We start from the raw sequence: 26,964 nt of genomic DNA, 5'->3' as shown, positions 1-26,964 counted from the left end.
CATACCTCTTTGTCCTTTTCCATCTCTAAGCGTGAGGGTATGATCCACAAACAATGGAATGGTTTGGGTTGGAAGAGACTTTTAAGATAGTCTAGTTTCAAGTCCCCTGAATCATGGGCAGGGACAGCTTCCACTAGACCAGGTTTCTCATATTCCCATCCAGACTGGCCTTGAATATATATTAGAGATGGGACATCCACAGCTCCAATGGGCGGCTGGTTCCAGTGCCTCACCACCTCACAGAAATGTATTCCTTCCTAATATTTCATCAAAACCTGTATCCTGTCAGTCTAAAGCCATTCCCCTTTGTCCTATCATGACATTGTTGTGTACAAAGTCCCTCTCAGGAAGGCTGTTTCCAATGCTGTAGAATTGGCACTGGCAGGGATTTGATTTCATTCCGCAGGATACAGCCAATAACCCAAGGAGAATTGAGGAAGTGTCACAGGTAGATGTGAGAAAGCAGTTAGTTAGCAGAGACTTGTAGTGGTACCAGGGAACTGGAGAAATTCTGTGCTCCAAATATCCTCCCTTCCCGTTCCTGGTGTCCCAGTCCTCTCCAGCTTCCCAGTGCAGATGTGTGTTCCATGCAGAACTAACTCTTTCTCTGCTGCCACTTGGGTTGATGTCCCTTGGTGTCCTGTGTGGGAACAAGACCCATGTGCACTTCAGAGAGTTTTGGTGCCTGAGATGCTTTTTCACTCTTCCAGTGGCCTGAAAAGCAGCAATGATAGAAACAGGAGTGTGAATGCAGACAGCTTTGTGAATTCAAGGGCTGCACCTAAGGGAGTTTCATTTGCACCCAATCCACAGCTGTTAAAGAAGAAGATGACCACCAGCTTACCAGTAACCAGGGCATTAGGGAAAGGTTCCTGAGGCACAGAAGAAACAGTCTGAAAACAAAGTTTAGATGAAGCAAGAACACTGTAAGAGACAGAGGAGAGAGGAGTGGGAAGGAAGTGGCCATCCAGCCCAGGGTGCTCTGCAGCTTGGCCACCTCTGTCTGTATGAAGCTCCCTGGCAGCTGAGTGCTGTGGGTGACCTCACTGATGGCACTGAGGGGTGCAGCAGGCACAGAGCCACAGTTCTGCAGTGTGACAATGTGTCCCTGTGCTTTCACCTGTGGTTCACAGGCTGTTGGGAGAGCTGTGGATACTCATGAACCCCACATCTCCAGCAGGAAGTGTGTGGGACCAGGGGAAGCCCTGCTTCCACAAAGGGGATGTGTTCTTGCAGCTGCCCTTCCTGCATGGCTGCTGGGAGGCTGGAGGTTCCACAAGTCTTGTGAATGTGTTTTTCTGTGGGCTGAGAGCCTGTGAACACTGGTTACATAAAGATGTTTAGAAATGTAGGCTCTGACCCCTCCTGCAGCCTGTTGTGCACAAAATAACAGAATCAGAGGATGTCTTGTACAGAGAGCTCAGGCTTGTCCTCCCTTGTAAGCAGTTCTGTGTCCTGATCTTGTGGTGCTTCAGCTGCAATGCCTGTGCTGTGGCTATGAGCTCTCCTATTCCTGTGTCTCTGCACCCATGCATTCCTCTGCACAGGGAGAAACCAGCTGATGGAACATCTCAGCCTGTTCCACGTATGTCTGCAGTGTTTGCTGTCACAGCCAAGTGACACTTCATGATCTGTCCTGTACAGGGACTCTGGCACTGCCAAGTGATCCTCTTGCCCCACAATGCCAGGTCATGCTTAAACCCCTTTGCTCAAAGCCCCAGCCTCACTTCCAAGGCAATTAGATCTAAAGAGAGTTGGCGAGTTCTCTGTTGTGCTCAGGATTTCTGGGCTCAGGATGCACATGGGCACTGCCCACACTCAGTCACAGATGTGCTTTCCTCTCAATTTTGGTTCCCTTTTGCAGGCTGTGCTCAGTTTTCTTCTGCAAGCAAATGCCCAATGTACCTGCCCGTGTATTTATTGTCACACACATGGACCCTCAGCAGGAGAGAGAAGGCAGCAGAGAGGGAAGGCCATGTATGGGCTATGGAAGTGCCTGAGGCTGTGCAAAGGGAGATGGTGTGAGCTGCAGTGATGCTCCCCTTCATCGGTTTCCTTTTTCTTGGTCACTTTGTCTCTTGCAGTGAGTTTTCTGTGAAATGTCCTGGGTAGGGAAATGATGGAAGTTCCCCAATCTCATGTTCTGTTGTTCCACCCAGGATATGTCTTTTTTGGCCACCAGATTAAAGTCTGTAAAGGCCCCTCAACAGTGTGGGAGGTGCCCTGTGCAGGAGGAAGGCTCTTTGTGGCCACACTGGTAACAGGGACCCTTGGAGAGAAGAGTGATCCGCTTGTAGAGATGATGAATGGCCAAGGGAGAGTCAGTCCTGGAAGTGCAGGTAATCCCCAAACCTTCCTTCCTTTCTCTGCTCCTGCCAAAGGGGCTGGGGGAAAGACAGGGCTGGGATGGATCCTGGGCATGGTGCGGTGGCCGGATCTCCGAGCAGGAGATGGGGCTTAGGACAAGAGCAAAGCAAAGGATGAGGGAAGTGGGCAGTGGCCAGGCTGGCAGAATGACCTTTTCCTAGAGCCAGGGGGAATGGAAGTCCAGGCAGAGCGTGCCCTGCTATTCCCTTCAGTGCTGTGTCTGTAAACCATGGGGCTGCAGGCTGCTGTCCTTCTGCCATTGCCCTGCTAAAGCTCTCTGCACCACGCTGAGCACAAGTCCCTGCTCCCATCTCTGCTGTCTCCAAGGACAACCCAGCCAGGGCTCCCCAAGAGCTCCCAGGTGCGTTTTCCCCCTGTGGAAACAATCCCTCTGTGTGTCAGGCTGTGCACACCGTGAGCTGGTTAGTCACTCCTTTGGGGAACTGTGCCTCTGCATAAAGGGGCTCATGGGACAGAGGCAAAATGCAGGTAGTGGGAGAATGAAGTTTTGAACGGAGAGAAGAGGAGGGAGATCCAGAAAGCATGTTCAGGGACATACAGGGTAATGGAAGTCAAGCAGGAATATGTGTTGAGTACAAAGGAGGTCTGACAGGGCAAAGGGGGAGTCAGGTTTGGGCAGAATACAGGCAGGTCTTGTGCTAAACAGGGAAATAAAACAACAGCCTCAGGGCAGCCCCTGTGCTGCTGTACTCTGTGGCTCTGAGCCACTGCTAGGGACAGGCAGCAGGACCTGCTTCCAGCATCTGTGGGGCTCCCCAGTCCTTGGAACAAGGGACCAGCGGGGTGCTGGGGAACAGAGCTCCCTGGGTTATCCTGCTCTTAACACTGGGCTGGGACAGGATCACTCTTGCTTTGTGTTTTTTAGCCCCAGCAGAAGAGAGAAGCTGCACCTGGCTGAACATCTGGGTCTTCCTTACTTTTGCCCTTGCAATCAAAGCAGCCATTGTGACCATCTGTCTTGGTAAGTTCCAGGTTGTCTTATTTCTCTTGGGATGGAGGGTTCAGGTGACTGCCCTTGGTCAGGTGGAAAACCCACATCCTAGTCCCTCTGACTGCAGGCAAACTGCCTGTGGCATAAGGCAGAAAACGCCCTCTTCCAGACACAGACCTTTTTGATCCCTGCAGGGATGAACAGCTCCACAGCAGGTCACACCCTCACCAGAACTAAACCAGAAGTCATCTCTCTTCTCATCATTTAACTTTGGCTAGGGATAAGGTCACCTTAATTGGCAGTGCAGGTGCTCAGCCAGGCATTGTCCTTGCCCATCTCCTCGGAGCCTTCCTCCATCGCAGCAATTCACTCATCAGGCACTGGAGCCACTGGGACTGCTCTGCTCATCAGTGAAATCAGTTCTAAATTAAATGATTGATGAAAACAGGCATCTGGATTGTTAAGCACACCCTGATTGTTAAGCACTTCCTAATCCATACTCCTGATGAGTGTCTGAGTAACTAGTAAGTGCTTGGCATTGTGGCTGTGGGCTGTCACCAAGAGTGCACAAAGCAGAGCTAGTAAGTCCCAGGGGTTTGTGCTGCACCCTGGTTTCAGCAGCTCCAGCTGTAAGTGATTCCCTTCACCTGCACTGTGTGTTGCTGATGGAACAGGCCCAGCTGAGGGTGACTCTCCCAAGTGCTGTTGCTGTGTGGTTGAGGAAGAGACAAAGGGTGACAAGCAGAGGCTGCAGCTTTGTAGACTGGCAGCTGGGCTGTGGGTCTGTGCATGGCAGAGTGGCTGTGCTTGGGAGGGCTCACTCCTGCCGTGGGTGTGGCATGTCCCCAGTGGCATGTGCTCCCAGGGGTCCCTCTGCTGTCTGGCTTGGAAGAGGGGCTCTTTCTGGCTGGGAAGGCAGCTGTGCCACTGGTGTGGGCCAGGAGAGGTGACAGCTGGGACCATGCTGGCTGGGGAAATGGTGTCAGGAGAGTCAAGGGGCCAGAGGTGCTGTGTGAGGAGCTGGGAGCAAGGGCTAATCCTGCTGCCTTTCCTCTCCATTTGCAGTGCTTCCCTTCTGCCACAGCAGTGAGCAGCCCTCAGCCCTGCAGCAGCACTTCTCGCAGTGGGAGTGCAAGTCAGCAGTGCCACAAGGCACAGGTCAGTACTCCCCATGTCCCCTCTTCCCTGGGGCTAAGGGAACCCCTCAAGGAGGCTGTGCCAGGGCAGGTCAAACCACATCCCCAAGAGAACTTTGGAGAGATCTGAGATCCCCTGACAAGGATTGCCACGGCTTTGGGTACACAAAGCTCACTGGTCCTGCCCCTGAGCAGTGGGAAGAAATGTCTGCACTATCCCTGTTTTTTCACGCAGTTTCTGTCAGGAAAATTCACTGAGGAGGACATGAGCACTGTCCCTGGAAAGCCTGGATCTCTGCAATCACCATCTCTTGTCAGTAGCCTTCATCTCTCTGTTCTCTCCCTGCACAGACCGAGGCTGGACGTGCTGCCCAAAGGGCTGGAAAAGGTTCCAAGGAAGCTGCTATTTCCTGTCCTCTGACACAATGTCATGGGATGAGAGTGCACAGAACTGCACTGGGATGGGCTCCCAGCTGGTGGTGATCACCAGCAAGGCAGAGCAGGTAAGTGCACAGGGACCCAGAGAGAGGGACCCAGCAGGCAGAGCCACAGTGCTGGGCCCTGGAGGGGACTCAGAGCCCCTTCGTGTTCTGCAGGGGAGCAGGAAGGTCCTGTCTGCACCTCTCCAGCACCAGCCCCCTCTGCCAACAGCCTTACCCCACAGGATTCCTCATACCTCTCTGTGTTCAGTTTTGCCACTCATAGACCTTGCACTTTCTCTCTGATTGCCAGGAATTCCTCTCCAAGCAGATACGACAATCTAATGAATCTAAAGCGTACAATTTCTACATCGGACTGTTTGCAGAGAAGGGGGGACAGTGGCACTGGGTGGACAAGACTCCCTACAATGTGACAGCAGCGTGAGTATCTCTGGATGAAGGGTGTTTGGTGTGACTCCTGGTAGGGAAAGAAAGTAGGAGAGATATGAGAGGTTTCAGGTGGTCCATGAAAGGGTGTTGTGATCACATTGCCTTGTCGGAGATCAAAGATACAGCAGGAGAGAGCTGTGTATGACTCCAGGTTCAGTTAGCAATATCTCTGCTGGGTATAGGTTATGAATTAACTACCTGTGACATGGAAGTCATTGCTGTAGGTATAGAAATAACTTCAACTTGCTGGCAGCAAGAACCATTCAGAACCCTGATGACCAGCCTGGCCTGACCTGCATTCACTGCACTTATATGCGCAAAATGGCCTGTGCTGGAATGCAGGGAAAGAGATGGGGCAAAGGGAGAGAGCACCAGCATTCTCCTTGCCATGCCTTCTTCTGGAGAACAGACTTGTCCTGCAGTCCAGCAAGTGCCTCTGCTGGGAGTGAGGTGCATGGGGTGAGTGGTGGTGATCAGTTGCCCCCAGCAGGATGGAGCTGTTGTGCTGGAAAGCTGTAGGAAGGAGGCAGGTTTCCATGTGTCACTGGTGCCAGTGGGATAGGGAGTGGGAGGAAGGGCACTGCTTCAGTCCATGAATCAGCATTGGGAATTTCTGTCTCTTCCCTTCAAGTCTTGCATCCCACTGTGGATTTTTCCTGCAGTGCTTTACAGTGGGCATTGGGGTGTAACACGCCTCTCTCTGTCCCAGGTTCTGGCGAAAAGGAGAACCAAATTATTTAACTGGTGAGAATTGCACTGTAATACATGTGCCTACAAAAACTCTCAACAACTGGAATGACATCTCGTCAAGTTTGGACAATCATCGAATTTGTGAAGCTGCAGCAGTAATTGTGTGATGGAAATTCCCCTGTCCTGAGTAAAGCTGGGAGCTCAGCAGGGAGCTGGGAACAGCTCTGGCTGTGCTGGGAAGGGTGGGGAGCTCTGACACATCTTCACTGGGTGGGATGGGACCATGTGAGTGCAAGTGAAATGAGCTTTGTCCAGCATCCCCAGTGCATGTGGTGGCTCAGGGAACTCAGGGAGGCTCAGGCTCTTTGGAGCATCTCCTGTGTTCTTGTGTCCTCCTCTCTCTGAGTGGTTCCAGCAGCCTCTGGCTGAAAAGAGATGGACTTCTCCAGGAGGAAGACCCTGGAATGGAAGACAGATATCCCAAGATTCAATGTCCTTTGTCTCCTTGAGCAGAGCTGTTTGCTTTTTGTTGAAAATGTCCTCTAGCTGTACTGGTTGTGCTGATCAAATTCTGAAATGTTAGACAAGAGAAAATACAGTATCAGACCAATGAAGAAAGGCCCTGTGGTCTGTGTGCATATCTCTCTGTCTTTCTCCATCTCTAGGCTGTGGGGGTATAATTCACAAACCATGGAATGGTTTGGGTTGGAAGAGACTTTTAAAGCTAGTCTAATTTCAAATCTCCTGGATCATGGGCAGGGACAGCTTTCACTAGACCAGGTTTCTCATATTCTCATCCAGCCTGGCCTTGAACGTATTAGAGGTGGGACACGGCTCCTATAGGCAACTGGTTCCAGTGCCTCACCACCTCATCTTCCTAAATAATCGGAAGGAACTACAGTTTCTCCATAATATATAATCAAAGCCTGATCTCTGTCAGTCTAAAGCCATTCCCCTTTGTCCTATCATGAGATTGTTGTGTACAAAGTCCCTCTCAGGAAGGCTTTTTCCGCGGCTATAGTATTGACACTGGCATGGATTGGACTTCATTCCACAGGATACAGCCACTTGTTCACATTCACAAGCAAATTTGAACAAGTGCCACAGGCAGATGTGAGAAAGCAGTTGTCAGCAGAGACTTGTGGTGGTACCAGAGAACTGGAGAAGTGCTGTGCTCCCAATATCCTCCCTTCCCATTCCTGGTGTCCCAGTCCTCTCCAGCTTCCCAGTGCAGTTGTGTGTTTCATGCAGAACTAACTCTTTCTCTGGTGCCACTTGATTTTATGTTCCTTGGTGTCCTGTGGTGGGAACATGACCACCGTGCTCTTCAGGGCCTGAAGAGATGCTCCTCCCCTCTTCCATTGCTTTCTTCCCAGTTCCAAGCGTTACCTTTCCTCACAACTCCTACTTAATCTATTTCTTGATGCCATTTCTCTCTCTTTGCCTCAGCCTACTCTCATTCCCTGCTGGTCCTGCCTAAGCCCAGTTCTCTGGCTGTGAGCACAAAAACAACTTCCTTCAGCCCCCCCAAGTCACACATCTAGACCCAGGGTCGAAGTGCCTCCCCTGGAGACTCACTGCCAGACAGCTCTTCCGGTTTTGGGACTCTTATGGGGATCAAGCTTGTCCCTGCAAAACAGCATTTTAAACACTTGCCTCAGAGTTTATTTGCATGTTGACTTTCTTCTCCACTGTATATTTGCATGCATCTGCCTTCCAGGGATGTGTTCTTCTCTGCTTTTGAGTTCATTGCTCTTGTTCCCACACCACCTGTCCTCCCAGCTTGTCTCCTGGCCTCTTGGCTTCTCCCTTCTCAAGTTCTCATGGATATTTCTGCTCTTTGACTGGTTGTTACCATTTCCTCCCCATGGGGCTCTGACTTTGAATTCATGAAATGAAATAGTCCCTGCTTTGTCTCCGACTGGGCACAGCCTGAAAAACAGAATAGGGAGCAAAAGAAACGCAGTGGTGCTCCACCTCCGTGATCCAACTGTGTCCTCCCATGTCCTGGAATGGCTCTCCATCTTCCTTGTGAGTTCTTCCTGCACAGGAGTCCTGGGCTGAGACTTTCTTCCTGAAACATGCAGAAGATGAGCCCTCATGGAGCCAGCTCCACTATTTCAAGAATGGGTAATGGTGACAGCATTTCCTCCTGGCCCTGCAGATGAGGGCCTCTCCATGTGCAGCCTGGAAACCACATCCTGCAATGGCACAGCTTCTCCCAGCACCAGCCTGGGCTGCTGGGCTGGGGTCTGCCCAGAGGGGACCTCTTTATCCAGGGCCTTTAGTACCATTCCCACCCGTTTCTGGCTTTTGCCATGCACGATCCCCTTTAGGCCTCCCCTCTGCCATAGCTCTTAGCTCACCAGCAGGACAAGGAGCACATTTCCTCTCTTCCCTCCTCCACACAAGAGCCAGCCCAGCACAGGAGGCTGTGGTGCAGCCAGCTGAGGTGCACAGTCCCTGAAGGACAGAGCTGACCAGCAGGTTCCTCTGCTTGCTGTCCACTCCTGGGGTCAGCCTGTGTGAGCAGCAGCCCCTGCTGGCTCTGGACAAGGCCCCCTCCCCTTGGCTGCAGGAAGAAGGCAGGATTCCATTCATCATGGACTGATGCCCATGGGAACAGGGCAGGAGGAGAACAAGGGTGATTGATCTGGGGAATTTGGGATGAATCAGGATCTGGAAGAGTCTGTCTCCATGTCCCTCTGAGCCCTGAGACCTCAGGTCCTGGAGCTCATCAGTCCCTGCAAGGATTGACAGGGCCATGGTGGAGGGTGACACCTCTCCACTTCTGGAGCCTTGGGGAGCTGACTGATGGGAAAGGTGGAGCCTGTATTGTAATCCTCCAGAAGGCAGCAGGACAGCAGGGCTGGAACAATCTCCCACAGCAGTGAGAGCCATCGTCTCCAAATATCTGAAGCTGAAGCATAAAGTGCCTGATGGAGGAAACCTCATCCTGAGGACAATGGAGGCCAGCAGTTACACACAGAGGGTCTCTGAGATGGGGGTGAGCGCTGCAGCCTGCATCCCCACTTGGCTGAGAGGGAATATTGTGTGGAAGACTGATGGTCAGGCAGTTGGTAGCATCCCTCCCTCCTCTGCTCTGAGCACTTCTAACTCAGCCTCTCTTCATGTGAAGGGGTCCATCCCAAAGATGCTCCCTTTGCCTTGTCAGGGCCTGGGAACCTGCTCTCAGTTACTCCTGCCTGGCAAAGGCTGGCTCTGCAAGGAGATTGGCTATTTCCTGTCAGTTACTAGGACACATGGGCAGTGGTATGCTCAGCTGCCTGAGGAACAACCTGCAGAGAACAATCCAGCATTGTCCCCATGCCTTTGGGGAGTCTCCAGAGAAAAGGCCACATTCCCTCTCTGTCTTGGGCACATTCACTCAGTGCCCTGCTCTTGCTGCCCAGGTGAGACTGGATGTGCTGCACAATGGGCTGGAGAGGCTCTCTAAGTTGGTGCTCCCACATATTGGCTGAAGAGCTGTCTTGGAAAGCAAGGACACAGGCTCCCACAGGGTGGGATCAATGCAGAAGCACAACATCAAAGTGGGAGTCTTCCAAGGGAGTTCTTGCAAACAAATGCTCAAATTGGCCACTGTTTGTCCTCCTGAAGCCTCTGCTTGTCATCCTGGCTTTTGCCCTCTGCTTTCTCAAACAATCCTGCATCCCAACATCTCAGAATTAGTGCAGGTAAACTGGCACCCAGCCTCTACTTCCCCACCAGTTCTGCCTAACTGGGGAGTGTGAGAGCCAGCAGAGTCCATTTCCTCCTTGGGTCCTCCACAACCTGTCTCACAAAGCTCCATGAAAAGGAACCTCCAGTGTCCTCCTGGATTGTTTGTATTTTACTGCTGAAAACAAACTCAGAAACTGCAGCACAAGTTGCAGAGCCTGCCAGCTGCCTCTGTGAGCTGTTCCTCACACACTGCTGGGGCTCATGGCTGTGGGGCTGGTTTTCAGGCTGTGAGAGGGCAAGCAACCAGGCAAAGTGGGAGCAACTTTCTCTGGGATTAATTCTCTCTTCCTGTATTGTCCCTGTTGCTAGCACTGCTGCTGTGCTTTTGCCTTTCTCGTTGTCAGTATTTCCTTCCAGGCTCCTTGCCCTTATGCCATTGTTGCAGATAAGTCTTTGCCTTCAAATCATTTGGAATTCCAGAAAACTGGATGGCAGGACTGCTCAGGGGATTCAGGTTGATGGAGAAACTGCCATCAACCACTGAGAAAGAGAGAACATCTTCCACCAAGTCCATTTCTGAACAGGAGCATACTTGCTGTTCCTTGGACTTGGAACCCTCTCCAGCCTCTCCCATCCCACTTCATGTTGGTCAGATGGCCTGGAGAGCAGCAATGATAGAAACAGGAGTGTGAATGCAGACAGCTCTGTGAATTCAAGGGCTGCACCTAAGGGAGTTTCATTTGCCCCCAATCCACAGTTGTTAAAGAAGAACATGACCACCAGTTTAACAGTAACCAGGGCATTAGGGAAAGGCTTCCGAGGCACAGAAGAAAGTCTGAAAATAAAGTTCAGATGGAGCAAGAACATTGTAAGAGACAGAGGAGAGAGGAATGGGAAGGAAGTGGCCATCGAGCCCAGGGTGCTCTGCAGCTTGCCCACCTCTGTCTGTAAGGAGCTCCCTGGCAGCTGAGTGCTGTGGGTGACCTCACTGATGGCACTGAGGGGTGCAGCAGGCACAGAGCCACAGTTCTGCAGTGTGACAATGTGACCCTGTGCTTTCACCTGGTGTTCCCAGGCTGCTGGGAGAGCTGTGGATACTCACGAACCCCACATCTCCAGCAGGAAGTGTGAGGCACCAGGGGAAGCCCTGCTTCCACAAAGGGGATGTGTTCTTGCAGCTGCCCTTCCTGCATGGCTGCTGGGAGGCTGGAGGTTCCACAAGTCTTGTGAATGTGTTTTTCTGTGGGCTGAGAGCCTGTGAACACGGGTTACATAAAGATGTTTAGAAATGTAGGCTCTGACCCCTCCTGCAGCCTGTTGTGCACAAAATAACAGAATCAGAGGATGTCTTGTACAGAGAGCTCAGGCTTGTCCTCCCTTGTAAGCAGTTCTGTTCCCTGATCTTGTGGTGCTTCAGCTGCAATGCCTGTGCTGTGTTTATGAGCTCTCCTATTCCTGTGTCTCTGCACCCATGCATTCCTCTGCACAGGGAGAAACCAGCTGATGGAACATCTCAGCCTGTTCCACGTATGTCTGCAGCGTTTGCTGTCACAGCCAAGTGACACTTCGTGATCTGTCCTGTACAGGGACTCTGGCACTGCCAAGTGATCCTCCTGCCCCACAATGCCAGGTCATACTGAACCCCTTTGCTCAAAGCACCAGCCTCTCTTCCAATGTAATTAGATCAAAACAGAGTTGGCAAGTTCTCTGTTGTGCTCAGGATTTCTGGGCTCAGGATGCACATGGGCACTGCCCACACTCAGTCACAGATGTGCTTTCCTCTCATTTTTGGTTCCCTTTTGCAGGTATTTCTCAGTGGTCCTATCCTTTGCTAGCAAATGCCAAATATACCTGTCCCTGTATGTATTGTCACACACATGGAGCCTCAGCAGGAGAGCAGGCAGCAGAGAGGGAAGGCCATGTATGACCTGTGAAAGTGCCTGAGGCTGTGCAAAGGGAGATGGTGTGAGCTGCAGTGATGCTCCCCTTCATCTGTTTCTTTGTCTTGGTGACTTTGTGTGTTGCAATGAGCATCTTGTGAAATGTCCTGGGTAGGGAAATGATGAAAATTCCCCAATCTCCATGTGCTGTGGGGTACACCAGTGTGGGAGGTGCCCTGTGCAGGAGGAAGGCTCTTTGTGGCCACACTGGTAACAGGGACCCTTGGAGAGAAGAGTGATCCTCTTGTAGAGATGATGAATGGTCAAGGGAGAGTCAGTCCTGGAAGTGCAGGTAACCCCCAAACCTTCCTTCTTTCTCTGCTCCTGCCAAAGGGGCTGGGCGAAAGACAGGGCTGGGATGGATCCTGGGCATGGTGCGGTGGCCGGATCTCCGAGCAGGAGATGGGGCTTAGGACAAGAGCAAAGCAAAGGATGAGGGAAGTGGGCAGTGGCCAGGCTGGCAGAATGACCTTTTCCTAGAGCCAGGGGGAATGGAAGTCCAGGCAGAGCGTGCCCTGCTATTCCCTTCAGTGCTGTGTCTGTAAACCATGGGGCTGCAGGCTGCTGTCCTTTGCCATTGCCCTGCTAAAGCTCTCTGCACCACGCTGAGCACAAGTCCCTGCTCCCATCTCTGCTGTCTCCAAGGACAACACAGCCAGGGCTCCCCAAGAGCTCCCAGGTGCCTTTTCCCCCTGTGGAAACAATTTTTTCTGTGTGTCTGGCTGTGCACACCGTGAGCTGGTCAGTCACTCCTTTGGGGAACTGCGCCACTGCAGAAAGGGGCTCATGGGACACAGGAAAAATGCAGGTAGTGAGAGAAAGAAGGTGTAAAGAGAGAGGGAGATCCAGAAAGAGCATTCAGTGACAGACAGGGTAATGGAAGGCAAGCAGGAAGATGTGTTGAGGAGAAAGGAGGTCTGACAGGACAAATGGGGAGTGAGGTTTGGGCAGAATACAGGCAGGTCTTGTGCTAAACAGGGAAATAAAAGAACAGCCTCAGGGCAGCCCCTGTGCTGCTGTACTCCACTACTAGAGACAGGCAGCAGCACCTGCTTCCAGCACCTGCGGGGCTCCCCAGTCTTTGGAAGTGGTTTGTTTGGGTTCAGAGTACTCTGGGTTATCCTGCTCCTAACTCTGGGCTGGGACACACTCACTCTTGTTTTTCAGCCCCAGCAGAAGAGAAAGGCTGCTCCTGGCTGAACATCTGGGTCTTCCTTATTTTTTCCCTTGCAATCAAAACTGCCATTGTCACTATCTGCCTTGGTGAGTTCCAGGTTGTCTTAATTCCCTCAAGTTTAAGGGCTCAGGTGACTGCTTTTTTTCAGGTGACACACCATATCCTAGTCCTTCTTCTGGGCAGGCAAATGCCCTTCACTAAAACAGGCCTCTTCTCTCTTATTAACTTATCCCATGACTTCTTTGTCCCTTTCCTCACCCCTTCCTCAGAGGATTTCTAATCCAGGTTTGTCAGCTGTGCAAGTGAGTCTCTCAGTCAACTGAGATGAGAGAAGCTCTTCTGAGGGAGGGAATGACTGATAGTGGGAGAAGTGGCCTGCTGTTCTCACCTCGTTGCTCAATCCAGATTTCATTGCTTGTTGCTATAACAGAGTCTCTGTTGGGTCTCCAGAGCTGAAGTTGGAGGATAGCACAGGTTGCTCATGCACAAGATGAAAAGGATGACAACAGCGCTTTGCTTTGCTCTCTTCTCAGTGGCTTTACTTGATGGAAGCTCTGGCCATTACAAGATTCTCCTCCAGAACTCTACAGAGTGGTTCTGTGTCCCCAGCAGTTCTGCAGAGAAAGGTGAGTGATGCTGAGAGCCTCATAAGTAACAAAAGGACCTCACAAAAATTTTGTTTGGTTTCCCCTCAACCTTTGAGGTGGGGAATATTACTGTCAGTCACAAGCAGATTGTTTTAAGGAAGGAATCTGGGGAATTGAGGTAAGAAGACACTCTTTACCACGAATGCTATGAATACATGCTCCAGGTCAGTGAAAGAGGATGGGTCATTCCATACCTGGTTTGACCAACCTTCCTACTATTCCCTTCACACAACCCCTCTATTGCAAGTCCAGTCTACTGATCTAGATGCAAGTGCTTTTACACTGGCTGGTTCAACCCAGCTTCAATCCTGTGCTGGCTCACTGCCTGTTCACACAAGCATGATGGTCAGTGTGAGGGACAGCACAGGGAGGAGGATGTTTAGCTGAGAATAGCTGAGGAGCTGAGCTGCAGCCACACATGAAGTAATGGTGATATGGAGCGCTGGAATGCTGGTAGTGCATGTTCTCAAATTCAGGTCAGAGATCCCTTCTCATGCAGACTCAACCTTTGTGAGAACACATCTATAGATTTTAATCCACTATTTGACTCTCTGGGCATAAGGCAAGTTCTCTTGGATAAGCTGGTTGTGTGAGGAACTGCCTGTGGTGGCAGCAAGGCTCTCAGAGCAGGCTCTGAATCTGCATGAGCTGAGAGCTTGGACAACTCTTCTCTGATGGAAGTGTTTCTAAAAAAGCACAAGCCAACTACTTCTCATCTTGCTTCCTCAAGAAGGGTAAGGCAGAAACCATGTCTCTCCCCAGAGAGAGGTTGCACGGACATGGCAGGACAGAGAAAGGGAAGAGGCCCCTTCAGGCAGGGGCCTTGTGATAGGAGCCTGTCAGGCTGCTGACAGCTTTACTTGTGGAGAGAAGAAGAGAGGATTTATTTATGTCCAGGCTATGGGTTCCAACCCCACTACTAACACCTGGGTCCCTATATTGGACTCACAGCCATGAGGGACAGCACTCCTTGTTCAAAAGCAGGATTTTTTTTCCCCACAGTGGATGGCTGGATGTGCTGCCCAAAGGGCTGGAGAAGGTTTCAAGGAAGCTGCTATTTCCTGTCCTCTGACACAATGTCATGGGATGAGAGTGCACAGAACTGCACTGGGATGGGCTCCCAGCTGGTGGTGATCACCAGCAAGGCAGAGCAGGTAAGTGCACAGGGACCCAGAGAGAGGGACCCAGCAGGCAGAGCCACAGTGCTGGGCCCTGGAGGGGACTCAGAGCCCCTTCGTGTCCTGCAGGGGAGGGGGAAGGTCCTGTCTGCACCTCTGCAGGACCAGCCCACCTCTGCCACCAGCTCCACAGGGATTCCTGATGCCTCTCTGTGCTCAGTTTTGCCACTCATGGACATTGTGCTTTTTTTTCCCAGGAGTTCCTCTTCAACTTGACAAAAGAAAAAGCTACTAGCATCTATGAAACAAAATACTACATAGGCTTAGCTGCTTACAGAAATGGGAAGTGGCAGTGGGTGGATCAGACTCCATATGAGAATACAGTCACGTGAGTATCCTGGTGGAGTGAGGAGAGCCCTAATATTCATGACCTCAGTCCAAGTGACCAATACATTGTGTAAGGCAGGTATTTGTCAGAGTGAGATTTCTGTCATCAGCTGCTCTGCAAGTCAGAAAACTTACATGATTTTCTATTCAAAACTATGGCTCCTGATTTCTGTCACAGTGACTTTCCTTTTCTCGTCCACAAGTGTTTGAGGTGACTCCACATCCACTGTCATGCTAGTGCATTTCCAATAAAGGAACTTTCTTTTACAGGTTCTGGAAGCCTGGGGAGCCCAATTTACTCTTTGCAGAAAAATGTGCTGCAATTCATGTCAAGGGAAACACAGACCCCAACACTTACAGTAACTGGAATAATGTCCTTTGCTTCACAAGTTGCTATCGAATTTGTGAACAGGCAGTCAAACTTCTCTGAGAAAGAACATAAAATCCGAGCTTCAAAGTACCTCAGTTCCCAGCCTGTCCCCCTTCATCTCTTTACAAGGTGGAGATCAGGCCTGGATGAAATAGCTCAAGCTGATGTCATGGACCTACTGTGAACGTTTCTACTCTCCTGCTTAAGAAATAAGGGTCCTAATTCTCCATCACTTTCCTTGACTCCTGGTCCAGACAATATCTCCATGATGTGGAAGAGGCCATCACTGTTTCATGAAAGGATGCTTGTCCTTCAAATCACTGGAGCAGAATCTGAAAGCAGAGCATTCAGTGGAGTATCCTTGTCCCTCCTCTGAAGGGAAAAATTATTCATGGCTGTAGTGTTTCCTTCTCTTTCAGCACATTGTGTGTTGATTAGTTTAAAGAAAAAAATTAATAAATGTTAATTTATTAAATGTTAATTCTGCTCTTTGCATGAGGATGTGTGACATGATTCCCAGAGTCCAGCCTTCCAACACAGAGGTTTTAGCGTGTTCAGCACCCATAGATGAGAATATTGCTGAGTATGCTGGACTGGCTGGGAGCAGGAAGAATGTCCTGTTCATCTGTAGAGCATGTGAGGAAGGTCCTGAACACTTTGGAGAATCATTTGTGAAGATAAAAACAGAGTAGGCTGTGTAGTATTCAGTGCCAGGCAGTTTTCTCAGGATGCAGCAGAAAAAACGATGGATGTTGGAGATTCTGCTGAGATGTGGCAGGATGAGGCATGGCAATGAAGGGGAGAGAAAGCAATTAAATGTAACAAGAAGCAAAAAAGCCAGAGTCCCCTAAGGAGAAATTTCTAATCAGAGAGAAGGGTGGAAGACCCCCATCAGAGACATCACTGCAAATCAGATACATAGAAGTCTTGAGCAATGTTCTGCTTCCCTAAAATTTCCCAAACTCCAGTCTGTATGTTCCTCCCTTTCATCAATGATATCCATATTCTTTGAGGAGCTGGGAGTTTTCAGTTTGGGACTAAAAATACAACCTGAAAAATCAGTTCTGGGTGATTGGTTTTTTCACCATCAGAAATGTGAGTACAAATTTTTGTCATTTCATTTGTCCTACCTGCCTGAAGAAGTGTATTTTCCAGGTTTCTGGTTTAGCCACTGGACCAAAAGCTTGGCTGTTGCAAAGCATTTGCCTCCATGTTTAGTTTAGTTTAGTTTAGTTTCTAAAGTTGCTGGATACTTTCACAATGGAGAAAACTATTTTTTGTCCAACATGATCACAAACCCAAACATTGCAATGCACTTCTCGATTTCCCCCAGCTCAGTTCTGCAACTTACAGCAAGAGGTTTTTGAGGAAGAAAAAGAGGCAGAGAAGACACGCAGAGAGTGACCAATGTTTTCCAAGTGGTTTTAGGGGTTCTGCAGTTCTGGTTCCTGGAAGGTTGATGGGGCAGAGCAAAACCCACACCAGGAGACTGCTTTGCAAGAAAACGCACGTAACTTGCTAGAAACAGTCTCCCTGCCCCAAATTTGGAAAACAAAGTTTTTCTTGAGATGTCATGACAAAAGAGGGATCCTGGGAGATGATGCTGGGTTTGCCTACAGAATTGCTGAAGGGATCTTCCTGATCCCCTCTTCCATATGGATTTGGCTGATGGAGGTGCCTATCTCCAACAGACAAGAATCAGTCTTTACCCCTCAAGTCTGTCTTGATTCAGGAGGCAGCAGATGCCACAGCAAGAGGTAGAGGTGACAACAGACAGTTAGGTACAGAACTTTCAGAAAGCTTCAGAAGGACATTCCTGCTTACTGAACGCAGGGCTTGGGTGGGAAGGACAAAAAGTTTATCAGAATAGCATTCTTCATGATGACACCTGCAGTGCTTGCTTTCAGGGGGACATCTTGGCCACATGCCACCTGCCTCTCAGAACAAGACCTTGATGCTTACCACTCCTTGGCACATTAACTTTTGCTTTGGAAAGGAACCTGGGTCTGAGGAAAGGAGCCACAGTGACATTCACTTCTGAGAATACACTCACCATTGACTGCAGGTACTCTGACTGTTGCAGCAAAATTCTCTTGTGGTTCAAACCTGAGCTAGCTTCTGGTTTTCCTCCAGAAAGCTCATGATGCCCTGTCTTTGAGATGCTGTCTTCAGCTGGAAAAACATTATTAGAGCCATGTTGGAAGGACATCCAGTGTTGATTCTTATGATCAGACTTATTAATTACATCTGTACACTGAGCATGCTTTTTGTTTAGCTCTGACAGCTGAGTCTTCCTTTATAGGATACACCTGACTTTCTCTAATAAATCATTATCCTTGCCAAGCCAAGTGATGAAATAAAGTGAAATGTATGTGTTTTTCTTGGCAGACACTATATTTTATAAGGATTTAAACTTTCCTCCAAGGGTGTCTGTTCTTTTTTAGACAAAGCAGAGAATTACAGCTCTACTCCTTCTCTTTTTCTGTTTTATCCCATCTCAGATTTGTGTTCTCTTACAACATGTATTACAACATTTATTTCTCTACTTCTTTATTTTCTTTGCACTCCTGCTGTCTCCCATTCCCCCCTCTTTATTACTTTTTTTTTTCCCTTTTAAATATTGTTTCCTTTTACCTTTTCTTGCTAGATCACAGATGAAGAGCATACAATGCTGTTTGGGAGAAAAAAAAGAGAAAAATGGCATTTAAAGAAGTTCTGGCACTGGGCACACATCTGTTCTGTCTTTTAAAATTTAGTGTTTCTGAAATGATTTCCTAAGCAGTCTTGTGTAAGGTACTAGTACTAATTCAGGTACTGTTGGCCTTGCAAGGTTCTTGTTATCCAAGAGATCCACAACCCCCAGTTGCTCACTTGTCCAGTTCATGCTGGTTATCCAATGTTTATCTCAAGTTGTCCAAGAAAAATCCTACAATTTTAGCCTTTATGTCTCTACCTGGTTACAAGGAAATAAAACCACTTTTTTATTTTATATGGAATCAGTTTACATACCTGAGCAAGCTTTTTCACATCCTGCTGCTTAATTATAAATCATTGATCTTGACAGGCTTTTGGGCAATCTGCTGGTTTCCTGGAAATGCCTCAGCTGATCATGAGGTTCAGCACTTCAGCACCATCTCCTGCTCACAGCAAGTCACCTGCACTCTCTCGGTGTCACTGTGATCTGCCTTCATGAGATCTGGAGGAGATGCTCAGTGCCTCTGACTCTGTCGCTGCAGTCCCTTGTGGTGCATCAATGCCTCTACAGCAAGGTAAGAATTCTGTAACATTTCACTAGAAAGGGAAAACACAGCCATAAGACAAGGAATTGCTTCACTCAGGATCTCAAAATACACCATAAAAATTGGCTTGTGCTATAGCCCATGTTTTACTATAGGTGAGATTCAGTGTAGCATTTAAAAACTGGACATGGATCTGGTTGTTTAGATGAGAGATCAAACCAGACCACTGTAAACACACTCCAGTGCTGTGTTCCTCCCATGGCATCCAGTCCTGCTAGATGAGGTAGCTGCTGTCTTTAGATCCTCATGCAGACAGAGTTGCCACAATTTTACATGCATTAGATGTCTGCAAATTTACTCTAGCTAAGGATCAAGGAGGCAAGTTCACTGCCTGAACACTCTTTTGTTTCTGACATGAGCTAAAGCAGCTGTTTCTCACTACACAGCTGCCAACTCTGAAAGCAGAGCATGAAGACAAACTCTTTCAGAACAACTAAACACACATCAAGGCCTCTCCTGTGCAGTCCATCAAGGTTTTCCTCTAAATGATCATCCTCATTTCTCATGGCTATAGCCATAATTTCACCTGAGTTCTTCCATTTATTTCCAGCTTTGTTATCTCCTAAGGTGTCTATATTTTTAAAGTGACAGTTTCCCCCTGTTCCAACTCTTCTCCTAATGATTACAATTAACAAACTTTGCATACCTGAAATCAGAGTAAGGCTGGAACAGAGAACATTTTGGAGATAACGAAACAGAGAAAGTAAAAAATAGAAAGGGGTTGATTGGTTTCATTGGTAACAAGAGCACCAATGCTTCCCCTTCTGTGGTTAAAATTACTTCTGTTGGGAAAGGAAGTAGTGGGACCCACAGAGAAAAAGGCAGATTTGGGAGGAAGCCAAGAACAAACCCTTCTATCACATGTACAGTGCAGAGACACTTCTCAGATTCATTAGAACACCACACCATTCAGACATCAGTTAAAACTACTGCAGAGCATTGGCTTTAGGACAGACAATCACATTTTCATGAGTCAAAACCTGCTCAGGAGATCTATTGCTTCATAGGATCATCTGACCAGATGGGGAAAGAAACAGCCGGCTGCTGGGAAGGGTTCACCCAGACTGGATATCCCCAGGCCTTAAAGAAACAAGTAAAATTCCTCCTGACCAGATATGAAAAGATTTCTGCCTGCAGATTCATTTTTGAGTCATCACCATCTGGGAACTCAGTCGTATTTTGGTGTTCAGAAAATATCTTGGTGAAGGCTTCCTAGCCAAAGGCCTCTTGCAACTCTGAATCACAAGTGACACAGTACTAAATACATGCATGAAAGTTTAGAATTATTCTTCCTCCTGCATTCTAAACAAAATCTTGTATTAAATTCAGTTATTGGTCTTTTCACAGGGCATTCTTCTTTTTTTTTTTTTTTTAAGTGTAGCTAGCCCCAAAATTTTAAATGCTTACTGAAGAACTAAAGCAGCCCTTTAACAACATCAGATTATTCAACAATCTCATCTGTCTACTATTCACACAAAACCAAAAATCAAGTACTTATATAAGTGCTCTTCATCCTGAAGGGCAGGACTGTGCTCACAGGTTTGATCCCTACTTTGTTTTTCCCAACTGTTACAAGTGTTCAAAACAAGACTGATAAAAAATATCAACCCACCTCTCCATGCTTATAAGTATGCATATTTTAAATGTCTCTTCATACTTACAATACATAAGATTCTTCTCAGAGCACAAAATGCAGGCTCTCTGCCTAGAGACTCTGCACAGTTGATGTTTGTACTGTCAATTAATCTTGGTTGCTACTGAGTGGAGTATTGCACCACAACACTGAAAGACCGGCTCGAATTGAGTATTAGGGAAAAAAGAAAAAGAGAAAGAAAAAGAAAAATAACATTTTCCAGTGATCAGAAGTCATCTTTGTTACTGCCCAAAGGCTGTGGTTCACTATTATATCTCAAACTGATGCATTCCATAGACCAATGAGCCTTGCACTGTGCTGGGATCACAAATGACTCAAAACAAGCACATTTTCTGAGGACTGCTCAAAAACTTTTCCCTGAAGCTCTGGTTTTCCTGCTGAGGTGTGCTACTCAAGAGACAGATCAGGACTGACTTGTGTTGATTTGTGGAATCCTGTGAGCTATCACACGTACCCAGTGCTGGAGACTAAGAATCAACAGACAAGATAATCTGGGATAGGGATCAAATGGTTGCAGGAAGTGACAAAAGGAAAGAAGCTTCCCTGGATTAAAATAGTAAATTTGTAAATGTGTTGCAAGCTTAATTTACCTGCAGATCCATGGTCTGACTTCCTCACTTGATTTCAGATGTGCCTCATCACAATGGGCCTGCCTGGCAACCACTGGAATGTCTGACCATGGTCACCATCGCTGGACCCAACACTGACCTGAGGAGTGATTTCCATGCTTGACCTCAGACCTTCCTCATCCCTGGAGACTTGCCTAGCCATCTAGACCCTGGCTGCTGTGCCAGGTGTGCCCTGCTTGCCTCACTCAGGTGTGGTGGCTGGTCCCCAGCCGTCCTGCTGGCTGTGTTACTGCAGCTGGCTCCTGGCCGCCAACCCTCAGGGAGCAGCCACTTCCACTGTGCCCTCACAGTGTCTGTTGTACCACAAAGCAAATAATGAACTAGGATTCATTTTTGTTTTGTTGGTTTATTTGGGGTAGACAGATTCTTGTCAGTTTGTTTTAGTAAAGTAGCTCTTTACTATTGAATATTATGGAAATATGGAATATTATTCCACAACTCACTTGAGCTTTGGGTAGAATTTGCTGCTGATGGCCACCATGACTTCTTCACTGTATTTATAATCACTTTGGTTCCAATTTTGCTGGTTTTCATGCTGTTTCTAAAAAGCCTCTTTTTTCAGAAAAGACAAATTTACTGTACTCCTTAACATCTTCCATGAGCTCCTCAGTATTGCTGACAACCATAGCCAGCTTTAAAAGTCATGTTCCAGTAGCTTTTCATAGGATTTCGATATCTTGGGTTCTTTTTCTTTCAGGGACAATTCAACAGGCTGAAGTGGTTCCTCAGGGCTCCAAAGTAGTGCAGGAGGGATACAGAGCCATTCACACCTTTGAAGTGGTGCTACACTCCCCTTGCTTTAGCAGGAAGTTTTATATGTTGGGTTCCACCAGAGGCCACACAGCGCTGCCAGGATCTGTGCACAGGATCCACAGTGCCTGTGCAAATCTTTTTATCTTAGGAGATTATAGGTTATCTTATAGGTTAAATAGGTTATCTTATGAGAAGGAGCCACAGAAATCAATCCAGAAGCAACTGATATGTAATCTCAACACAATTGTTGCAGAGCCACTGACAGATTACAACTTTACTGTTGGATTCAGGGCCATATGGGGCCAGATGTAATGATTGATTAATAAAATCCTTCTGACAGGAAGACATGCTTGGAGAAGCAGATGCAGTATGGAAACACAGTACCCGCTTTTCATGGAATCATGGAATGGTTGGGGTTGAAAGGGACCTTCAGTATCATCTAGTCCAACTCCCCTGCATTGAGCAGGAACACCTTCATCAGATCAGACTGCTCAGAGTCCCATCCAACCTGACCTTGAATATTGCCAGGCATGGGGCATAAACAGCTCTGGCTGGTGTGCCACAGTGTTTACACTTGGGCCAGCCTCTCCTGAATTAGTTCTACTTGACAGCAGATTCACCATGTGAGTCAAGCTGCTGTGAATTTTTGAGTGGTGGCCTGGGCAGCTGATGAATTTTTCAATTCAACTGGCAGAAAATGCCTTTAGTGCTGCAGTCAAATAGAGCCAAAAGAACCTGGCAATCCCACTGAGGAAAGTGCAAAACTTGAACAAAAATTAATTGAAAATAATGCTGAGATTTGACTTTTAGGAGCCTCCTCATCACCCATACAAACTTCAGGTCCACTGGCCTAGTGAATTGTCTTTAAACAGCAGATTTCTTAAATGACAGACAGCAAAATGCTGCTTACAACCAACCCTTCCCCCTACCACTTCTTCACTTCCCTACTAATGGGAGCAATCCTATGCATGCTAACACCAGGGTCTCATTACACGGTAGGCTGCCTATGTGTCTGTTGCATGCCTTAATTCAAGTTTCAAAATCTCCTTTGTCCTGCCTAAACCAGGTTGGTCTAGGACTAAAACCTGTGTTTCCCTTATTTCTGCTGCAATTAGCATAAATTCACTCCCACAGCAACAAGATCAACGTGACATGGTACACGTCATTTGATGGCCAGCCTCCCTTCACTGGATTTTACAGTGTCAAATTCAGCAGCAGAATAAGCTACTTTTGCCTACAAGCTCTTGACATTCACAGTAGATTCTTATTCTCTCCAGCAGTCTTCTTGGATGTGGTGGAATTGATCTGCTGATTTGAGGATCTGTGTGGCCTTGTGATAGCGCTACTGCCTTGTGTATTTCCCTTACAAATATCCATCACAGATACAGACAAAATGTCCTAGTTATTATACTTGCCATGTGATATCTGGACATCTGCCACCATCCTTTCTGGCCTTGGAAAAGTTGCTGGGATGGCTGCTGGCCTGGCAGTTGCATCCATCATCTTGATGCAGACGGGAAGCAGCCTCTCTGGGCTGCCCATGTGGTGTACACCAGCAGCTGGTACTGGCAGGATGACGTTCTTGTGGCCAGCTCAGCCCAGGGGGCTGCTACTGACAGATGGTTCACATCCAGGCAGAGATGTCAGCTCCCCTTAATCCAGCATTCAGGTGAAAAAAGGCAGCCAATTTGAAAAGAACTTTTAAATGTGAAGAAAGAGGCCAATCACCACAGGTAAACCCCTTTGCATGGCTTCAGAAACAATAAATTAATCTGGATGTAACTGTGTTTTACTGAATCACAGGGAGATCCTGGGATGTTGGCAAGGACTTCAGTCATCTTTGGTGACCCCATGTCTGCTGCTGCTGCTGCAAGTTGATAATATTCAGTTTTTAATATCAAGCCACTTTAAAGATGTCTCAGACATGACTATACTGGGAACATGGAAAGATATTAATTCCTAATTGAAGGTCTTATCAATATACTTTCTGGGCTAAGAAATGGGAAGCTTAATGCAAAGACTTTCCTAGGACATTACATATTTTGACATTTTCTACACACATGACCACTAAAAGAAAAAAAACCTCAGAAAATAGTGAAAATATGGGTAAGCCATAAATGCAGAAGTGCCTCTTTACTCCCCTGCCACAGTTAGGTTTTGGGACCACTTACCAGGCCTGAAGATTGGAGGCTGCACAGCCTCTTTAATTGTGACTGATATTTGACCCAATGTGCTCTCCTTTGGCACTATGATATATATGAGGCCACACCACAGACTAGAGACTTTCATGGTGTTTTTTTTCAACTTTGAACAACTTTACCACCAAGGCCACTTCTATTTAGGTCATTCTATTTAGACCTTTTTTTTACTGGACATGGAGACATAAAAATAGGACCACAGAGAAAACCTGCAAGTCTACAGTGATATTTTTTATTTATTACTGACACATAAGGAATAGGCTGGGATTAGTGAGCTCTTAGGCTAAGCATTAACATGCTTGCCAAAACCCATAATAGCTGACCAATTATGAAAGAGCTGGGAGTAGCATGAACTTTTGCTGCACCTTGAAAAGGCTGGTCCTCTGTCTTTATGAACTGTTGTCTTCCTTCTCCCTGCTCCCTCAGGCTGTCAGGTCAGTGCCTGTATTTTAACCTTTGATGAGTCCACGAGCTAAACCATTACTGACTACAATCAAGTCACCTCCCTGCTTCCACTCTCTCCTCTTCATTAGCATGTATCTTGCTGTCAGGCTATGGCTGAAGGACAGCTAAAACTTATAATTGACTTGTTTACATAAAGATGGATGCTAGGTCACACTGTCACAGAATGCAGGAAGAAATCGACAGCATTTCAGTATCAATTATGCATTATATAGCCTGTCTATATGCATTATAAGGCCATTTCACAACAGGGGCTGTGAAATTCTGCATAATAAGAGGAATTAAAAATTAGGGATTTTAGGGCAACAAAAATAATTGTGAAAATCTCATGTTACTGAGATTATAACTTCAGAATACAATGTTGTGGAGGCTAGTATTTGCTTTAAAGATCTCTATTCCCATGGTAAAGTCCTTGAAACTGGTCCAGGGACTGCTCCACCCAGAAAACTTCCATTTCATCGGAGAAAGGTTCTGTAGGAACTCTATCAACTCAGAATTACATTCTTCCTGAGGTGAAGCACCTGGAACAAAGCTCACTGATTATTTAACCCTTCAGAAGATAGCTTAGGTGGTTGCTGATCTGCTGATCCCTGTTGAATCTCTGTTGGGGCTGGCCTCCACTGGCAGCAAGAAGCTGAAGATTCCAGCATATATCCAAGCACATAGTGAGCTATCATGTAGATACACATGGAGATAAAGTTAAGCCATAGCTAGTATAAGAACCAAGATTTAAGTAGTTTTCCTTTATGGTCTGTAGGATCTCATTGGATCCTGTTCCCAGCTGGGTAGAGAGGACAGTTCCACAGACAGCTCTTTCTTGATAGGCCATCCCCAGGTTGTAAAGAATGGAGCCAAATTCTTATTCACCTGCTGAGAAAACTTCTGTGCCCACAAGTTCATCTTAGAAGTGTTGTCTTTTGGGATCGTGGACATTTTCTGGTAGTCAGAGAAGAGGTGGATGAAGGGGTCCCAACCAAACCCTTCCTGCAGCTGACGAAAAACAATACAGTGTACAAACAGTTAAGTTATCATTTCACTGGCATTATTCCTGTGTTACACACAGTAGAAAATACCACGGGTTTCTGCAGTGGCTTTTAAAATGAATGTAAATTTAGATGAAAGCATCTAGGCTTTTCAGGCTTCACAGCATAACTAACAGTACTAAAGTACAGAAAAATACCTCCCCATTACACTGATCTCCCAAAACAAACAGAGATCAAAGATACATTGGGAGTAGCCAGAAGTGTCAGCAACTTATATAATAAGCTGCTGCTTTGTGAAAACAGTATCAGAGGGGACACTGACAGAATAGCTGGAAAGAAGGGGCACAGGAGAGCAAGGAGTATTGAGGAAATGGGAAGGATAGATTATGAACAGGGCATGCTTTGCCTAAGAATAAGAACAAAAGGAGTTCATACAGAAAAACTGCTGATGCAGAATTAAAACTGTTCTTCCATGCCACATTTATTCCAGCAATCCTGTTAGTAATCAGGCAGGAGATGAGACATCCCAGCCTACAAGTGTGGGTGAGGCAGTGAAGCAGTGGCCAAACAGTCAGCAGGCTGCAGACATCCCTCTGACACAGGCTTCAGTGGTGGCTGCACTAGGAACACACACACATTTTCCCTGTTACCTGCAGGTATGTCTCCAAAGCAGTCCACACGTTCCAGTCCTTCAGCTGAGCACCTTTCTTCAGGTAGTCTTTTATCCTTTCCTGGCGGCACTGTGGCCTGAGTGCCTGATGGGCCTGATGCCTGGGAATGCCCAGCACCTCCTCATGAACATAGACAGACCAGAGGTTGCACGTGGCCTCTGTGGTGTGAGGGGGGAACTCCCATGCCTGCTGCTGCTGATTGTGTCCCAGCTCATGGATGGGACCCCAAAGACCAGTAGTTTGCATGTGCTCCACGTCTAACATCTCCTTCACTGAATCCAGGTGGCCCATGATGGGGTAGCCAGCATGCATCCAGCCTGCAGGACAGACAGGGAGCAACACATGTCACTACGTGCTCACCTCAGTGCTTTGCAGATGTCAATGATTATTGTATTTTTTTTCATTTCTCTAGTGCCTTTCTTCCATCTCACAAATAACACTTTTTTTATTACCTCAAATTACCAACTTTTCCCAGTGTGACATAAGAAAATACATCACATTTCACCCTAACAAACAGTGACCCTTAAACAGTCAAACAAGTAAAAGCAGGACTGAGCCATCAGTTAAGTGCAGTTTTGCCTGCTTTCCCTTTTTATATATAAATGTACACTCATGGTTGGACTGAGGTTGAGGCTGTAGGTTGAGGAGAAAAGCCTGACCATTGCCTAGAACACCTCTGAACTCCCACAGACTGAGCACAGTCGACACCAAGGCAACCATGCAATGATGTGATTGAGCACCATGGCACTCCTGGAGTGCTCCTGTGTAGAGAGTGGATGCTGCAGGCCTGCACTCCAGTGCTCACTGGTACAGATGAGACACATGGAAAACACAGTTTGTCATGCTTAAGGACTACAAAACCTGTCCTACTTAAGCCTGTTCTTAGCCTTGCAGGATAGCTATTCCATAAACAACCTCCCAGCAGGTTGCTAGGCAAGAAACATGCACTGTAAGGGATTTTACTTATGCCTCTTTGGTGTC

General features: G+C 47.5%; 3 protein-coding genes and 1 long non-coding RNA gene across 5 annotated transcripts in view; 3 read left to right on the top strand and 1 right to left on the bottom strand.

Annotated features, from left to right (window-relative positions):
* The window catches only part of LOC108961352 (macrophage mannose receptor 1-like), a 38,223-nt gene extending 31,589 nt beyond the window's left edge, over positions 1-6,634 (top strand). The window contains exons 7-11 of the mRNA XM_050977218.1: positions 3,254-3,349; positions 4,385-4,477; positions 4,807-4,958; positions 5,188-5,315; positions 6,034-6,634. Coding sequence (XP_050833175.1) covers positions 3,254-3,349; positions 4,385-4,477; positions 4,807-4,958; positions 5,188-5,315; positions 6,034-6,181 — 617 coding nt within the window. The 3' untranslated portion in view covers positions 6,182-6,634. The remainder of the gene's footprint in view (positions 1-3,253; positions 3,350-4,384; positions 4,478-4,806; positions 4,959-5,187; positions 5,316-6,033) is intronic.
* A 4,937-nt stretch (positions 6,635-11,571) lies between these two features.
* Positions 11,572-15,721, top strand: LOC103827196 (C-type lectin domain family 4 member E-like). Its single transcript, XM_050977230.1, has 6 exons — positions 11,572-11,927; positions 12,803-12,898; positions 13,346-13,438; positions 14,462-14,613; positions 14,835-14,965; positions 15,235-15,721. Exons 1-6 carry the CDS (start codon positions 11,888-11,890, stop codon positions 15,392-15,394), a joined length of 672 nt encoding a protein of 223 aa, XP_050833187.1. The 5' UTR covers positions 11,572-11,887; the 3' UTR covers positions 15,395-15,721.
* A 2,628-nt stretch (positions 15,722-18,349) lies between these two features.
* On the top strand, positions 18,350-24,175 carry LOC127059844 (uncharacterized). The gene is made up of 2 exons (XR_007778044.1): positions 18,350-18,603; positions 20,916-24,175. It is a non-coding gene; the product is annotated as an uncharacterized LOC127059844 (long non-coding RNA).
* TCAF2 (TRPM8 channel associated factor 2) overlaps positions 24,078-26,964 on the bottom strand; it is a 22,561-nt gene continuing 19,674 nt past the window's right edge. For both annotated transcript variants that reach the window (XM_018908297.3, XM_018908296.3), the window contains exons 8-9: positions 25,963-26,300; positions 24,078-25,319 (exon numbers count right to left, since the gene is read on the bottom strand). In XM_018908297.3, coding sequence (XP_018763842.1) covers positions 25,074-25,319; positions 25,963-26,300 — 584 coding nt within the window. In that variant the 3' untranslated portion in view covers positions 24,078-25,073. The remainder of the gene's footprint in view (positions 25,320-25,962; positions 26,301-26,964) is intronic.

Source organism: Serinus canaria, chromosome 1, assembly GCF_022539315.1.
Source record: "Serinus canaria isolate serCan28SL12 chromosome 1, serCan2020, whole genome shotgun sequence".
In the NCBI taxonomy this organism is placed as follows: domain Eukaryota; kingdom Metazoa; phylum Chordata; class Aves; order Passeriformes; family Fringillidae; genus Serinus; species Serinus canaria.
This window is presented reverse-complemented; position numbering and strand designations above follow the sequence as displayed.

Bases quoted from the DNA above. Each gene is read 5' to 3' on its own strand.
- LOC103827196 (XM_050977230.1), top strand. From the start codon at position 11,888: ATGATGAATGGTCAAGGGAGAGTCAGTCCTGGAAGTGCAG. The intron at 13,439-14,461 runs GTGAGTGATGCT...TTTTCCCCACAG, and splicing joins CAGCAGTTCTGCAGAGAAAG to TGGATGGCTGGATGTGCTGC. The intron at 14,614-14,834 runs GTAAGTGCACAG...TTTTTTTCCCAG, and splicing joins TCACCAGCAAGGCAGAGCAG to GAGTTCCTCTTCAACTTGAC.